At 37.1% G+C, this 13,786-nt stretch overlaps 1 protein-coding gene and 1 pseudogene across 13 annotated transcripts in view; one reads left to right on the top strand and one right to left on the bottom strand.

Annotated features, from left to right (window-relative positions):
• Positions 1 to 13,786, top strand: part of ERBIN (erbb2 interacting protein) — a 107,701-nt gene that overhangs the window by 33,353 nt on the left and 60,562 nt on the right. For all 12 annotated transcript variants that reach the window (XM_081053442.1, XM_081053452.1, XM_081053451.1 and 9 more), the window contains 2 exons: positions 1,803 to 2,000; positions 4,576 to 4,693. In XM_081053442.1, the coding sequence (XP_080909568.1) occupies positions 1,812 to 2,000; positions 4,576 to 4,693 (307 nt within the window). In that variant the 5' untranslated portion in view covers positions 1,803 to 1,811. The remainder of the gene's footprint in view (positions 1 to 1,802; positions 2,001 to 4,575; positions 4,694 to 13,786) is intronic.
• LOC308499838 (large ribosomal subunit protein eL15-like) lies at positions 8,442 to 9,039 on the bottom strand (annotated as a pseudogene). Its single transcript has one exon. The product of its transcript is annotated as a large ribosomal subunit protein eL15-like (transcript).

The raw sequence follows: 13,786 nt of genomic DNA, 5'->3' as shown, positions 1-13,786 counted from the left end.
ATAGAATAGTAAGAGCACAGAATCAGTTTCTTTATGGAAAAATAGGGATAATAACAGCACATTCCTTAGAAAACTATATGAGGGGGAAATGAGAATATGCATATAGTTTCGCTAAAGAATTTATTAGCACGCTGCCTGGCAAATAGTGATTAAGAATGGTCAGATCTTTAAAAAGATTGCAAGGGAAATACTTATCCTATTGTTGGTAAGTACTTTAAGAAGACCCTATAATTTGAATTGGAGTAGTTAGAACCAGTGCCTTGCAGGGCCATATTGGAGCCTGAGGCAAAAGAAAAAAATTGGTAATACTGATCCTGTTTTTATTTAAAAATCAGCAATTTTGTTCATAAATGGATGGTTTTAGTGATTTTTAGTTTTTTCCTCCCTTCTTCCACCCTCCCCTCCCACAAACCAGTTCAAGCCGTTGTTTCTCAGTCTAGTTGTGTAGGACGCCGCCCCTTAGCCCATGCTGGTATTCTGAGCCTTGCACTCCCCCCCCCCCCCAGGCAGTTCGTTGACAACTCGGTTGGCTGCTCACAGCAGGTCATGGCAGCTCTCGCCAGCTGCCGGCCGCTCACAATGGCTTCTAGCCATTCGTGCTGGCTGCCGGCCACTCCTGCTGGCCACTGGCTGCTCATGGTAGCACATGGTAGCCCACAGCAGCACTCAGCAGTCCATGGCAGCTCACGGCAGCCCAGCTCCAGAGAGAGCTGTTGTTCACAGTCTTAGATGTACAAGGTGCAGCTCACTGGCCCATGTGGGAATCGAACCTGCGACCTCGGCGTTAGGAGAGTGGCACAACAGCCACGTGAGCCACAGGAACGGCCCAGTCATTTTAATTTTTTAAAAATATTGCATTAAAATATTTAATTTGATTACTGAGTTTTCTTGGTGCCTCCTTACATTTTGTGCCTGAGGCATTTGCCTCATTGGTTTCAACCTAGTCTTTTTGGCCCTGCTTGGAAGGAGTCTAATACTGTAACAGTCTTCTGCCTAGGGCAAGAATGTGTCATTTTACAAAGAATTGATAACACTAATTAGCAGTCATTCTTATTTAATTGAAGTAGGCTTTTCCTGGCTAATATGATCTTAGCCTAACTGGAATTAACCTGTGTACGTACATTGTGTTCTTAATACAAAGAGCCTTGAGAATTTTCACTAATACAGAATTGAACCTTTTCTTTTCTCCAGTAAGTTTGAAATGATGAAGTCTGTACATTACTGAAGCAAGTTTGTTCTCTCGTGTATAACCTTTAACAAATGTAAGACCTATAAGCTCTTCAGAAAATTAAAAGACCAATACTTACTTGAAACAAAATATACTTGGCATAGATTGGAATTTTGATGTGGGAGAGTCATAGGAAAATAAAAGGTGATTGATTGTGATGGCTGGTTAGGAAGACCTGAAAATACCTTTGCATTCCCACTTCCGACTCAAAACTGCATAGTCAAGATCTTAATTAAGAAACAGCTCTTAGCCAGAAATTAAGAATTGTCTTTGTTGTATAAGTGTTTTTCTTATTGAGCATGAGCAGACTCATAAAGCATGGTTCTTCTAGAAGCATACATATAGTTACTTAACGGATCTTTTGTGAAGTACAGAAGTGCTTGAGTTTAATTTGAAATTCAGTATATATAAATTTTTATAGTAGAGCAATGTTAAATGCATTTCATTGGGAGTAGGGAAGGAGGTATTTATCTGTGATACATAAATTGCTATGAATAGGAATAATTTGTTTTGGAAAATTGTTGGTTATGATATGCATGTTTTAACCAAATTTATTTTTATTTGAATATTCCAGTGTCTAAAAATGACTACAAAACGAAGTTTGTTTGTGCGGTTGGTACCATGTCGTTGCCTACGAGGAGAAGAGGAGACTGTCACTACTCTTGATTATTCTCATTGCAGTTTGGAACAGGTTCCCAAAGAGATTTTTACTTTTGAAAAAACTTTGGAGGAGCTCTATTTAGATGCTAATCAGATTGAAGAGCTTCCAAAGGTATGTTAAAACTCTTTCAAAAATTGCCTTTGGTTATTTTTATGCCTAGAAATGTGATATTCCCAATGTTGCCATAATGCTCCTGATACATATGTGTGCATTATTTTCATTTTGGTTTAATTTTATCTTAGGATATGCAGTACAATTCAACTGTTTTTAAAATATAATTTTTAACAGTTATCTCTTCAGGTTAACTGCTTGAATACTTGTGTAAATAACTTAAAGTTTTGTATTTAATTACAGTTTTGCTATAGCCACTAAGGTAGATAATAAGACCACAATTTCTGCAGCCAGTAGAATTAACTAGACAAAGAACGGAAATTAGTGTGCTTTTTTTTTTGTTAGAAAACATTGATTTGTATTATTCTAATTGAGGCTATATTAGGTTTTTTTTTAGTTACTACATCATTATTGTCAAACCAGCTTTTTAGAGGTAGTATTGTTTCCCCCACATCAGGTTGTTTGGAAATGTTTCGGACCTTAATATTTCTGAAATGTAGAAACAACTAGAAGTATGGAGTTAGTTTATTCCTGTGAAACATTTCCTCACATTATCAACTTCTTAAATAAAATTTTTCTGTGACTGCTTGTTTCCCTTAAATATTAATCCCTCTTCATCTTCTGTTCAATTTTCTTTAATGGAAAAGGTGCAATGGCTTTAATTTAATTGTAAGAACTGTTTACCATCCAAACAGCCATATTTTTCAAACTGTGGGTATATACTCATTGGTGGCTTAAAAATCAATTTAATATATATGGCATTTCCAAAAACAAGCTATGATTTGAACTGGCAAGTTTAGATACGAAAAATATAGGACACCCAGTTTAATTGTAACTTAGAGATAAACAGCAAGTAATTTTTCAGTATAAATGTGTTATGCGATATATAGATGATTTACTAAAAAATTATTTGTTGTTTATCTGAAATCCAAATTTAATTAGACATCCTGTATTTTATCTGGCAACTGTACTATAATAGAATAGAAAATAGAGTGTGTTGCATGTATCCATTGTTACATGAAATTTGATTTAGATTTGTGTGTCTGTTGCATACATACTGGATGGCAGGGTTTTGAAAAAGGATTTTTTTCTGGTGGCCATTAGTAAAAAAATGTTGAAAGCCAGTGCCATCCAAAATTGTAAAGAAGTCTATATGGCTATGGATAAAATTTTAAAGGTTATGGGTTGCATGTTTATGAATTATTTCCCTGGGTTGTAATAGGGTGCTTCGTAATTTACTGGTTTCTTATATGTTGTTCTTCAGCAAATATTAGGTTGGTGCAAAAGTAATTGCAGTTTAAAAGGTTAAAAATAATTGCAAAAACTGCAATTACCAACTTAATAGTTTATCTTCCTTAGCTAGTTCTTCTAGAGATCATGGAAGACTACCGCGTTTCCCTGAAAACGAGACCTAACCTAGGGAAAATAAGCCCTAGTATGATTTTTTAGGATAACGTCCCCTGAACGTAAGCCCTAATGTGTCTTTTGGAGCAAAAATTAATATAAGACCCAGTCTTATTTTCGGGGAAACATGGTAAAATTAGTCCTTTTCTCTAATCACAACTGGAAGGATCTCAGTCTTGGAATTGTGTGGAAAAGAGAGAGGCTTGCTATGATAGTGCAAATAACTGAATCACTTATCATACCTAACAATTTTTCTTTTTTGTATGAATGTTCTTAAATAGGGCTTATTCTTTGTCATTCTGACAAGTTTGTTTATTGTTTTTTGTTTTTTCCTAAAGACTTTAGAACAGCTTTAGATTCATAACAAAATTAAGAGAAGGTATAGCGATTTCCCATATACTTACTCTGTCCTGAAACATACATGGCCTCCACCATTATCAACATCTCCCACCAAAGTGGTGCACCTGTATACAATTGATGAACTTATGTTGAAAAATCATAATCATCTGAAGTCTGTAGTGTACATTGGCTTCACTCTTGATGTATATTCTGTGGGTCTCGACAAATGTATAATGACCTGTATTCATCGTTATAGTATTGTACAAAAGTATTTTCGTTGCCCTAAATATCCTTTGTGCTCCATACAGTTTTTGTGGCATGGACAGAAGTGGCCCCTTAACATATTGCTTTTGGTTAAATACATTTTTAGGCCACATTTTATTGTTGTGATTTTAGCTTAACTATATTTGCCCCCCTTATTTATTTTGTCCTCCCAAATCAGAATGCTCTATTTTGAGTCATTTCAAGTCAATTGTACTTATTTGAATTTAATTTATAGAACTGTTTATTTTGGAATAAAGATGCTTGTAACATAAGCTCCAAAGTTTCTGTATTTAATAGCCACTTATTTTTATACTACGTCAACAGAATACAATTGTATGTTTATTTTCATTCTCTTAAGTGCATTTTGCTCAGGGCAGAAGCGTGAGGATGTAAATCATTCTGAGCAGTTCAATAGCATAAAACAATAAGAGATCTTTTCTAGTATTTGTGTAGGTATAACTCATTCAGTTTTAATGACACTATAATATTTCTGTATCAAGGTTAATAAATGAAATACTTAAGAAAAGTTAAGAAGTAATCAAAATCCTTTCCTCCCTTGTTTCAATAGCAACTTTTTAACTGTCAGTCTCTACACAAACTGAGTTTGCCAGACAATGATTTAACAGCATTACCAGCATCTATTGCAAATCTCATTAATCTCAGGGAACTGGATGTCAGCAAGAATGGTAAGATTTTTTTTCTTCCTAACTTTTTGTACTTGGGAACATGTTACATTATTAAGATTACGGTTGTGTCTTAGTAAATAAAAATATAAAATTAAAATGTCAGATTATAATGTATTATTGTATTAGCTTTAATAGATATAAAATTTATATATATGTATATATGTGATCTATAAGAACATAAAGCAAGGTAGAGAGTATAGAAAATTTTAATTGCCCTTTTAATTAACATGCTGTGATACGTGTATGTGCATATTCATATAGCCATAAATTTACATATTTATTAGGTTTATGCATAAGTAATTGTGGTTTTTGCAATTTTAACCTTTTAAACTGCAGTTACTTTTGCACCAACCTAATATATATATTCACTGCCCTGTTTGTAATAAAGAAGTAGTAACAAGTGTAATGTCCATTGTGTTTTTATAATAACTTATTTTCCAATCACAGTTTACATGCAGTGTATTAGTTTCAGGTGTATAACATAGTGATGATACATTTATATAACTTACAGAGTGATTATCCCAGTAAATCTCGTACCCATCTGACACCATGGATATTTACCGTGTTTCCCCAAAAATAAGACCTAGCCGGACAATCAGCTCTAATGCATCTTTTGGAGCAAAAATTAATATAAGACCGGACATAATATAACATAACATAATATGATATAATACTATAATACCGGGTCTTATATTAATTTTTGCTCCAAAAGACGCATTAGAGCTGATTGTCCGGCTAGGTCTTATTTTTGGGGAAACACTACTACTGATTATTGACTGTATTTCTTATGCTATACATTCCCAGGACTATTTTGTAACTACCGATTTGTACTTCTTAATCCTTCCCCTTTTTCACCCGTTCCCCAACTCCCCTCCTACATGGCAACCATCAAAATGTTCTCTGTAACTATGAGTCTGTTTCTGTTTTGTTTGTTTATTTATTTTGTTCTTTAGATTCCACGTATAAGTGAAATTATGTAGCATTTGTCTTTGACTTACTCCACTCAACACAGTACCCTCTAGGTCCATTGATGTTGCAAATGGCAAGATTTCATTCTTTTTTATGGCTGAGTAATATTCCATTGTAGATATGTACCACCTCTCTATCTGTTCATCCATTGATAGGCATCCAGGTTGCCGGCATATCTTGGCTATTGTAAATAATACTGCAGTGAACATACGGACGTACATGTCCCTTCGAAGTAGTTTTTGGGTTTCTCTGGATAAATACCCAGAAGTCGGATTATTGGGTCCCGTTTTGTCTCTTGCTATAGTCTTTGTTTAGTTTTAAAGTCTGTTTTGTCTTAGAAGTGTTGCTACCCTAGCTTTTTTTTTTTTTCATTTTCATGAAATATCTTTTTCCCATCCCTTTACTTTCAGTCTATGTGTGTCTTCTTTTTTTTCTTTTTTTTCAAAAGATTTTACTGGGGAAGGGGAACAGGACTTTTTTTATTGGGGAATAGTGTGTACTTCCAGGACTTTTTTCCTAGTCAAGTTGTTGTCCTTTCAATCTTAGTTGTGGAGGATGCCGTTCGGCTTCAAGTTGTTGTCCTTTCAGCCTTACTTGTGGAGGGCGCAGTTCAGGTCCAGGTCCAGTTGCCATTGTTAGTTGCAGGGGTCGCAGCCCACCATCCCTTGTAGGAGTCGAATCGGCAACCTGTGGTTGAGAGGATGCGCTCCAACCAACTGAGCCACCTGGGAGCTCAGCTGCAACTCAGCTCAAGGTGCCGTGTTGTGTTCAATCTTAGTTGCAGGGGTCGCTGCCCACCATCCCTTGCAGGACTCAAGGAATCGAACTGGCAACCTTGTGATTGAGAGCCCACTGGCCCATGTGGGAATCGAACCGGCAGCCTTCGGAGTTAGGAGCATGGAGCTCTGACCGCCTGAGCCACTGGGCCGGCTCCTGAGTGTGTCTTTTAATCTGAAGTGAGTCTCTTCTAGGCAGCATGTGTAATGATTTTATTTTCTTACCTGTTCAGCTACTCTCTGTCTTTTGATTGTAATATTTGATCCATTTACATTGAAAGTAATTGTTGATAGATATGTTGTTATTGCTATTTTGTTATTCATGTTTTTGATCTTTTCTTCTTCTTAAAGATGTCCTTTTAGCATTTCTTATAATAACAGGTTTGGTGGTTATGAAACTCCTTTAGCTTTTTCTTGTGTGGGAAGCTCTTTATCGCTCCTTCAATTCTATTTTATATATATAATTATATAAATATTATTATTTTATATGTATATATTAGTTTAATAGACATTTATTCCTTTAGTTGAACAACCTTTACACACAAAATAGATGGTTCAAGATTTTTGAGTGGAAAGGAATTTAGGTCTCAAGGTTTTAAGAGTCTGCTACATGTTTTCTGGAAATCGTTTACCTGAGCCTTTTAAGACCCCTGAAGAAAATAGAAAAATTGGTTCAAGGAAACCAGCAATTAGACTTTGGAATCTTAAGTCAACAAGCACAGAATTAGAAATTAGGGCAATTCCTCTTCTGTATTTCCTACATATGTTAGTTCCCTCTGGGAAACAGAAGCCCAGTCTATTTGAAAACATGAGAAAAACAGAATGTGGTGGTATGCTTTAACATTAAAGTGAGCACAACTGACCGCCTGGAAATTTTGTGGAAGGGTAAGGATTTTGAGGGTAGTTTGAATAGGGATAAAAAAATAACTAGACAGTGCATAAGGTTAGATTGGAAACCATGAACTTGTATTGATACCAACTACATGACTATTCTCAGTAGCCTTATGGGAATGGATCAAGTAGGTTGACCCAAGATAACTTTTAAGACTGACTGAACTAAGCCAATTAAGTGCTCTTAAATAAAGCCAACCATAGTTTTTCCCTTAAGATGGCTAGAGAGCTCATAATGGTCACAAATTAACACAACAACCTTAAGGCTAATAATTCTCTTCTCATTTACTTTATATTCAATTTCCTTCAGTTTCGGTATACAACAGCGTAATTACCATTACTGACTATTTTGCATGAAATTCAGTATTCTACAGGTCACATAGAATCATGGGCTTGAACCAGCAGCCTCCACCTTTTGTGAACTTCAATAGTAGTATTGTGGAGACCAAGCCAATTTTGTGTAGGTTAAGTAGGATTCGTTTCATTTGTAAGAGAACTCCCCTGCAACAGGATTGTTCAGTTTTCCTGATAATAGTGGCATTCTTTTAAACTTTTCTCTTTTCAGAACCAGCAGTTATGTAAACAGAATATTGGGTTAAATCCAAAAAATGTGAGCCCCATAGTCAACTTATTTTTCTTCATGATCATGAGAATGGATTAGTGTATCCTTCACATTTCCAAGCAAAATTCAATTTAAAATGTTTGTCCTTGCCAAACTCCAAAACACAGCCCCTTGAGAGTACACCAGCAGCATTGCATTACCCCAATAAAGCTATAAGTTTCACCATAGGCACCAGCAAATCTCCATCGCTAGTGCTACACTCCTCTTTCACAGAATTTATTTTTCACCTATTATACCAAGCAGCATTTTAATCACTGACATATAAATTCCTTATTAAGATAAAGCAAAGACAAAAGTATGTTATGAGAAACAAAATAGACCATCACTTACAGTCTTCAAACGTTATTACACTTTAACTTTCATGATTTGACAATGCATTCATGAAAATAATCTGCAGACAACTGGTTTTAACAGATGAAGAACACTTTTAAGCAAACATGACTGTCCTGAATTGTTTATTAGGTAAGCATTTTACAAACATTACTCGGTATTAGCGGTAACTGTGGAGCTGGAGAGTAGAGCGCCTTCTCAAAGCTGCATGGTGAGAACCATCAATAGTGCGGTGGAGCTTGTGCTCCTGTCCAAGGCCATGGCTTTTCTGGCCTGCGGATGTCAGCCCTTGCATCTCCCTGTGCTGTGGACTGGTTTGGTTGTCCACTGTGTCAGGATTCCGTCTGATAGCTTTATGGAATGGATTAATGAAGATAACCTCAAAGAATTTGTATGTGGAATCTTCACTAACCCAGTAAGAATTCAGGACTCTCAGAGCCCCTCAGTGGTGCCCAACTTGCTCCTCACCAACAGACTGAAGGTTTCAAGCAAACTTTAGCTTGTTAACACTGTGAAGGACAAGCTTCCCATAGAAACGGGGTATTTGTGGCCACCACAGCTCACACTAACCCAACATAGGACATAAACTTGCTTGGCCTTGTTTCCCAGCCTGCATGCTTTATCGGGCCGGGTGAGGCAGAGGGCCCTGTGAAGTGCAGAGAGCTGGCGTTACTGCCAACAGTGCATCCTGAGAAGAAACTACATTACATCACACTGCTTCTTCCTCCATATTTCCTGATGTACTTAAAAGTGCCCATCTTGGCTTACCTGATGGCTGCAGCCAGACAGAAAGACTCTCCTTCAATTTGAAATAATAGCTTTGCTGGGTAGAGGAATCTTTGTCATAGGCATTTGATTTTCATTACTTTGACTATTTCGTGCCAGTCCCTTCTAGCCTATAAAGTTTCCGTTGAGAAATCAGGTGACAGTCTTATGGCAACTCCTTTGTAGATAAATGTCTTTTTTTTTTTTTTTTTTTGCTGCTTTTAAGCCTCTCTCTTTGTTTTTAACCTTTGGCATTTTTATTATTATGTGTCTTGGTGTGGGCCTATTGGGTTCATGTTTGGGACTCTCTGTGCTTCCTGGGCTTGAATGTCTGTTTTCTTTGCCAGGTTAAGGAAGGTTTTAGTCATTATTTCTTCAAATCATTTTCCAATTCCTTGCCCTCTCTCTTCTCCTTCTGGTACCCCTATGATGCAAACATTGGTACACTTGATATCGTCTTGGAGGCCCCTTAAACTCTCATTTTTTTTTTTTGGATTCTTTTTTTCTTTTTGCTGTGCTTATTGGGTGTTTTCATCTTATCGTCCAAATCACTGCTTCAGACCTCTGCTTCATCTAATCTGTTGATTCCCTCTAATGTATTCTTTATTTCAGTTATATATTCTTCCTTTTTGACTGGTTCTCATTTGAAGTTCTATCTCTTGTAGCTTTCCCTGAGATCATTGATCATACTTATAACCACTGTTTTTGAACTCTGCATCTGGTAGATTGTTTGTCTCCATTTTGTTCAGTTCTTTTTCTAAAGCTTTGTTCTATTCTTTTATTTGGGACATGTTTCTTTATCTCTCCATTTTGGCTGACTTCCTGTGTTTGTTTCTATGTATTAGTTAGAGCTGCTATGTGTCCTGGTCATAGTAGTGTGGCCTTACGTAGTTTGTGTCCTTACGTAGTAGGTGTTCTGTGGCGCCCAGTGGGACAGTCTCCCTGGTCACCTGAGCCAGGTGTTGCAAGTGTGTCCCTTGTGTGGGTTGTGTGTGCCCTTCTGTAGTTAAGCCTTAGTTGCTGTTTTTGTATACCAGTGTGAGAGATAGACCCTATGGCTGATTAGTTGTGAGGACTAGCTGTGACTATAGTGGAGTAACTTGTGCAGGAGCAGGGTTCACTTTAGTGGGGCTCTGGTGCCTGCCCAGTCTGCCTTTTGGGTATGTCATCTCTGGAGGTGTCCTGGTGGTGCTCCTGCACTGTCCTGCCACAGGCCACGTTCAGCTTCTGCCTGTGCCCTGCCCGGACCACGTGGCATGAGCCATAAAGTGATACACAGATGTCTTCCACCTGTGCTGGGCTTGGAGGTACCTGGGAGAGGCTGAGCTGTGAACTGAGGTCCATTACCACTGGTGCTGGGGGCTGCTTAGCAACAGGTACATGGCACACCGAGGCCAGGTGCATCTTGTTTGGGGTATCTGAACCTTTAAGAGCTTTTAGAAAGTCTGTAGCCTGAGGCCATTTATATGGAAAAGCCACTGGAAGCGGCTTGGGTGGGCCTGCTAGTTGGTGGGGATGGGGTCTCAGGGAATCACCAGGACGGGGCGAAGAGTGTTAGCCAGGGTGGTGGAGACTCAGATATGATGGCTGTCTGTATCTGCACACTGGTGGGGGACAGCTCAACAAATGAACAATAGCTTCAGCCAGTACTTCTATCTGGGAGAAAGCTTCCCCTCCAGCTCTCACTCTGAAGCCAGACAATTCAGTTCCTTCCCTTATGTCCGTGGCACTTCTCAAGCTGATGCTGCAGTGCTGGAGGCCAGAGCAAGCAAATCTACTAGCTAGTCCATGTATGGGAGCCCCAAGAGGAATTCCTGGGATGCCAGCTGCCTTCTGTCCTACTCAACCGCAATCCTGCTGGTTTTCATAGCCAGAAATCATGGAGACTTCTCTTCCTGGCATTGGACCCCTGAACTGAGGAGCCCACTGTGGGTCTGGGACCCCTCTCCCCACCATCCCCAGGGCAGACCTCCACAGCCAAGACATCTTTCCCAATCTTCAACTGCCACAGGTTGGCCTGGGGGCCAGCCTTCTCCATTTCTCCACCCCTCCCACCAGTCTCGACGTGGCTTCTTCTCTATATCCTTAGTTATAGGAGTTCTGTTCAGCGAGAGTTCAGGCGATTCTCAATGGTGCTTGTTCTGTACTTCATTTGTAATTTTGATGTAGTCGTGAGAGGATGGAAACAGAGCACTTAACTACCCTGCCATCTTGACCAGAAATGTTACATCTGTTGTTGATTACACAGTTTGATATAGCCATGAGAATAGAGCCTAATGTAGCTCCATCAATACTGATATGAAATATTTACACTGTACTGTTAAAGGGTAAAAAAAAATATGTATATTGTGCAACATTATAAATGAATTGAACATCGACAAATATTTATTGAGCGACCACTCTGTACCAAGTATTTTATTGGGAGGTAAGATTGCAATTAATAATGAGAAGTAAAATGACATGGTCATTGGTCTCCTGGGATGACAGTCTTTGTTAAGTTTGATGTACATTGAAGAAAATGGAAGCTATATTCCAAAATGTTAAGGGCTTACCTCGGAGTGAGAGAGAAGTAGACATTTGTACATTTTAGAATGAGTGTCAGGCACTTAGCATTCAGTGTATACAGATTAATAAAATATAGTTCCTACCCAGCTTGCCAAAAAATGACAGCCTAATAGTGGAGCCCATTAGTAATAAACAGTTCTATAGCGTGATAAGTTGCTGAATGAAACAAGGGAATTAGAAGAATATACATCAGGAAGTAGTAGCACAGAGCATCCTAGACCTAGGAATGTCAGGAAAGGTCTCGATTATTAGGTCAGAATGTTGTTCTGGTACACCAATGTTTCCCCATCTTTTAGAGTACTGACACATAATAGTAGGTGGTCAAAAAGTAATTGCTGAATTGCTAAATGAAAAAATGGAAAAGACAAGCAGGGCAATATGCAAAATTAGTAAGAGATGGAATAGTATAGCCCAATATTATTCATAAACTGCCACATGTCAAATGCTACTTTATCCTACGTATTAAAGAAAGGTTAGTAAACAGTAGTAGTTGTCAGATTTTGAAATTATTAAAATTTTTATAATAGTATTCAGATGACCACTATTTTAGAGATGGATGAAAGTTTTATCTTAGGTTCTGAGTGAGAAAATTGGATTACTCCTGAATTTTTACTCTGTAATATCTAATCATGTAAAATCTTGAATAAGATGTTATAATTGTTTATCTAAGCTCTAGAGTTTCTCCGTTTAGGTGTTTTTCTTTAATGTTCCAGATACTGTCTTCATACTCATTAGCTGTATTCCCTGCTTGGAAGAGGCAGAAAACATTGTGGCATATTTTATTTATGTTTTAGCAAGCTATATTTATTTAAGAGCACTTGTTTTAAGATTTTTTACTTTTAGATTTTTTTTAGTTTCTTAATGATTTGCATAATTCTTCCAGAGTTTTTCAACTGGCCAGGTAATATGGTTTAGTGATTAAAACACTTTTTTAGGAATAGGAATTGAACTCTAAACATTGCTTTTCTGTTTATTGTTTTTTATATATAATAAATTAATCTAATTCTAGTCTATATAATATTATCAATATTACTACTTCCCCGCCTGCCTCATGATACTACCAACCACATTTTGGACCATTCTGTGTATAGGAAGTGTATAAATTAAAGATATTACTATTTGTCTTTATTTCATAAAGACTTCATTTTTAATCATTTACACTCTATGATAAAACTGGAGTGTTAATTTATGAATCTTAATTTGCCCTTCAATTTCATGTCTAAAATTTTGGTTTATTGTTAACTTTTTAAAGAAATAAAAAGTTTGTCAAGCTGCTGTCCCAAGCCACTGCAAATAGCAACTTGTGTTAGAAAAATTATCATCTGTTGTGTTCAAATAGCCTATCTTTTTGAGAAGACTAATAGGGATGATGATTAAACATTCTGGCAACGTGGTTGATAGGGAAAGCTGGTGGGGAGGAGAGATAAAAGAAATGAAGACTATATACAATAGTCATTAACTTTCCTATGTGAGCACACTGAATAGAAAGCCAGGTATAAGGTAGAGAAACCACAAAGAGTACTCAGATCTTTCTATCTGATAGGGGAATTCTAAAGAGGTTAAATAAGGCCTTGTTTTTTGAGTCAAAAAACCCAGGAAGAATGAATTGGAAGTTTGTGGTCAATTGAAAGCAGTACATTGAACCTGAGAAAATCTGATGATTGAGGACAAACTGGTCAAAGAAGTTAAATTGATGACAGGGAAATTACAGATTGCTGGGGAAGTCACTATATTTTTCCCTTGTGTTTTAAAATTTCTAAAATTGCTAATTTGCTTAATAGCTAATGTTGTTTAAGTTCAGCTGTTTTAATACATTGATTTTTTAAATTTTTTAAGATAATAAAAGAAGAAAAACCGTATGTTAAACTGACCTGGAACTTTAAAATTATTTAGACCAACGATCAGTGTGTTAGTATTATAGACGGTAACCGGTGTGCACGCACTGTGCCTTACCATAGTCCTTACCACTCTTGTGTTGTATATGATCCAAGAGATTATTGGATCATAATCTCTTATCCTCCAAAAAATTTTTTGAGTTTTCAATTCCTGGTTCAGACTGTTTTGACTGGAACTCAGTGTTATATTCTGTACTGTTTATTTATTACCATAGCTTTAAAGTGCAGAAACAGTAAGGAACCACTATTAATTTACATTCTACATTTAGGATATTGCAGT

This window comes from Rhinolophus hipposideros (genome assembly GCF_964194185.1).
Source record: "Rhinolophus hipposideros genome assembly, chromosome: 7".
NCBI lineage: Eukaryota > Metazoa > Chordata > Mammalia > Chiroptera > Rhinolophidae > Rhinolophus > Rhinolophus hipposideros.
The sequence above is the reverse complement of the archived record's forward strand: the minus strand, read 5'-3'. Positions and strand labels throughout refer to the sequence as shown.